This window comes from Perkinsus marinus (assembly GCF_000006405.1).
Source record: "Perkinsus marinus ATCC 50983 genomic scaffold scf_1104296932444, whole genome shotgun sequence".
NCBI classification, from domain to species: Eukaryota; Perkinsozoa; order Perkinsida; family Perkinsidae; genus Perkinsus; species Perkinsus marinus.
In genome coordinates, this window is record NW_003215436.1 from 1 (window position 1) to 2,955 (window position 2,955).

The window sequence follows — 2,955 nt, forward strand, 5'->3', positions numbered from 1 at the left end:
AGCCCTTTGGACTTCGAGCAATAAGTACGGAAGTTCAAGGTGTGTGCAACTGCTAACAAGTGGGAAGACGACGACCAGTTGAAGCACCTACCACCACTATTCCGAGGTGGTGTATGGATTGCTTATGATGAGCTCAAGCCAAATGAGTAAGATACAATGATCAACTTGGTCAAGAACCTTTTACACAAGCTGAATATCGCTACCCAGATGCAGAGCAGTGAACAGTCGTATCGTTGAACTTTGGACTCTAGTAGTGAGTGCTTTTTCTGATTGGTGCTTTCTTATGGACACAAGTTAAGTTGAAAGCTCAGAATTCACGGAAATATTATCTCCGAGGCTATCTCTGATACGCTTATTTCCAAAGGAACTAGAGTGATACTTTAGAAAGGCTTCTCGTCTAACTATCAAGTAACGGTCTGCTACCACAAAACTGGCGTTCCCAACAACGAAATCGATATTCCTCGAAGGATGGAATGGAGGAGTTCCATGTGAATGACGGAACTGGAAGTTCTATCAACACGAACTCGGGCTTCCTATCGACCTCGGACAAACCCGGTAACCAAGCCTTGGCTCAAAGTGCTTGAATGCCCTGTGACAACTGTGGAAGTTCTAAATGCAAATATGAAGTTACATTTTCGGGTTTGATTTCTAACTTCGCCCGTTCCAAGTGGAACTTCCAACGAGCTCGTCCCGTTTTAAGGTTTAGATGCATCGTACAGTATCGGAATCAGTCTCGGACCGAATATCTCTTCAGTTAAATAAACCATGCTCTGTTGAGGTCTCGCTTCAATGTCGCGACAGACTAGAAGCATCTCAGAGGATTCAATCGTCTTATGCAGGCTACAATGGTACATCCCTCATTCTCTGAGTAGAGCCGACTGATATCCCCGAAGCTATCTATGATACACGTATTAGATAAGTCCAAAAAATTCTTGCTTCTGTGATTTTTGAACTTCCAACTCAACTTGTGTCGAGTATAGAGCACCAACCATTCAACATTAATCCGGCTTGTGCGGACCAATGGAAACAATGGAAATGAAGCTCTATCTTGAGATAATATTGTCTCAAACAAACAATATCAAAAGGTGATATTTTTTGATTAGAAGATGGGCTCCATGATAACTCATACGAATATTTGTAACATTCTGTAACAACGAAATGGGGAACTGGTATCAACATCATAGAATAGCTCAATGACGCGTCGCATCAAACTCAAACTCTCGGCCGGGCCGGGTCGGCCCGGCAATTCCCACATCAAGCACCTTCAACGAGTTCCAGCGCAAGGCGAGCTCTGGATCACAGAGCGGAAGGTGGGGTAAACTTCGTCGACGGAGAGGATATTACATGGACCTATAGATCATCCAGTAACTACAGATGAACCATACATAGCCACAATAGTAGGAGAAGTGACTGCTCCTAGCAGGCTGCTCCGATCAGAAACAGAAGTGGACACGACCGCGCCGCAGTTTTCACTGAAACTTACCAGGTTGATTGCCGGTTCGTTCGATATAAGCGAAGCCTTTCATTCCCCAAGACTTCCCCCAAGAGTTGAGAATTTTCCAATACCTAGCATGTAGGCGAATGAACACCGGATGCTACTTTGATACTTTGATCTTACGGAATTCCATCCGATGAAGTGTTGTAACCAACGATAGTTACCGCATGGTTCGGGGTAGACACTCCGCAGGTCTTGGCTACAAAGTTGAACGGAGGCATGTTGCGCTCTTAGGTGAGACTAATCTCACCTGTGATAATCCCGCCTTTGTAATGTTTGAATGGCGGGGCGAGAGAATACAGACTAACCGCCACTGGCCCGGTAGCTACAGCTTGCATCATGAGAGCCTCGTTGGCCGCCGGTACGTTAATGAATTCATCGAAATCACGATGCTGATAACAACAACCAGCACTGAATCGCGTTGTTGAAAGATACTCACCTTGAGACACTTCAGGTTTGGATCCGTAGTGACGGAATTCTTACACGCGCCAACCTTAGCCTTATAGGGGTAGCTCCTGGCTCGCACTATACCGTTATACTTCGTGTACACATATGACGACTTGGGGTTACCTCCTTTGCAACCACTGAAAGTAGAATCAGGTCACCAGAGGATAACGTGGTTCAGTCGAATGGCTGAATGTTGTCTCACTTATTGCCGTAGGCTCTACTACAATCAACTATCTGTTGAACTGAGAACGGAACCACTTTAGCAATGCCGGTCTGTATCTTGAAACGGCTCTCCAGAGCGACTGAAGAGAAACCAGCGGTTGTGATGATTATCGGCACCAAAGTCCCCTCTAGATTGGTATGGAAAACCATCAAAGGCTTACCTATAGCGGCGATGGCATAACAAGAGCCACATCTGTTCAGCCGAGTCGATTGCTCCCTGACTGGAGCCAAAGCACCAGCGGCTTCCCAGTCAACCGACGGGGGAGGAGCTTCTATCTCGTCTTGTGGGTCTGAAGGAATCTTCCTGCTTCAGTGGAGCAAGAGCAAGGTGATAGTACAAGTCGCAGTGACTGAGCGCAGGTTTTCTTCAAACTGCGGATCTGTAGCGCACTGGAACGCTTTATCGAATACTCCGGATGGTACATCGGCATATTCATTGAGGCCGACCTCATGAGTTATATCGCCTGAATAATAAACATGAGAGGACATGAGCTTCCGCCGCCAACCATTTGCTCTCAATTCCTCTATCTCTCTCATGCTTTCTGCAAAAGCAGCCTTTGCAACCTGGTACTGCTCATCCGTCTCATACTTCTTATTGTATCTTCAAAATTGCGATAGGCGATGTAAGAGCTGGAAACTGAAGGAAACGGATTATCTCACTCCCTCATGAAGCTTTGGAAGGCCTGGTCGATATTCTCTAGTTGATATTCTCGACCCGATCCTCTGGCGATAGTCTGAGCCATAACGATGAGGTGAAGAGTCCCAGCGGTGAACCACATGATAGCGAGGTG

General features: G+C 46.3%; 1 protein-coding gene across 1 annotated transcript; it reads right to left on the bottom strand.

The window, feature by feature from the left end:
* Positions 1-1,483: 1,483 nt before the first annotated feature.
* Positions 1,484-2,907, bottom strand: Pmar_PMAR017242 (thiolproteinase SmTP1, putative; the record flags this gene model as incomplete). Its single annotated transcript, XM_002785450.1, has 9 exons — positions 1,484-1,566; positions 1,619-1,694; positions 1,746-1,887; positions 1,935-2,079; positions 2,145-2,244; positions 2,326-2,454; positions 2,503-2,628; positions 2,671-2,765; positions 2,825-2,907. Coding segments are annotated over 9 exons (979 nt in total), but the record flags the coding sequence as incomplete, so codon positions are not given.
* Positions 2,908-2,955: the final 48 nt, after the last annotated feature.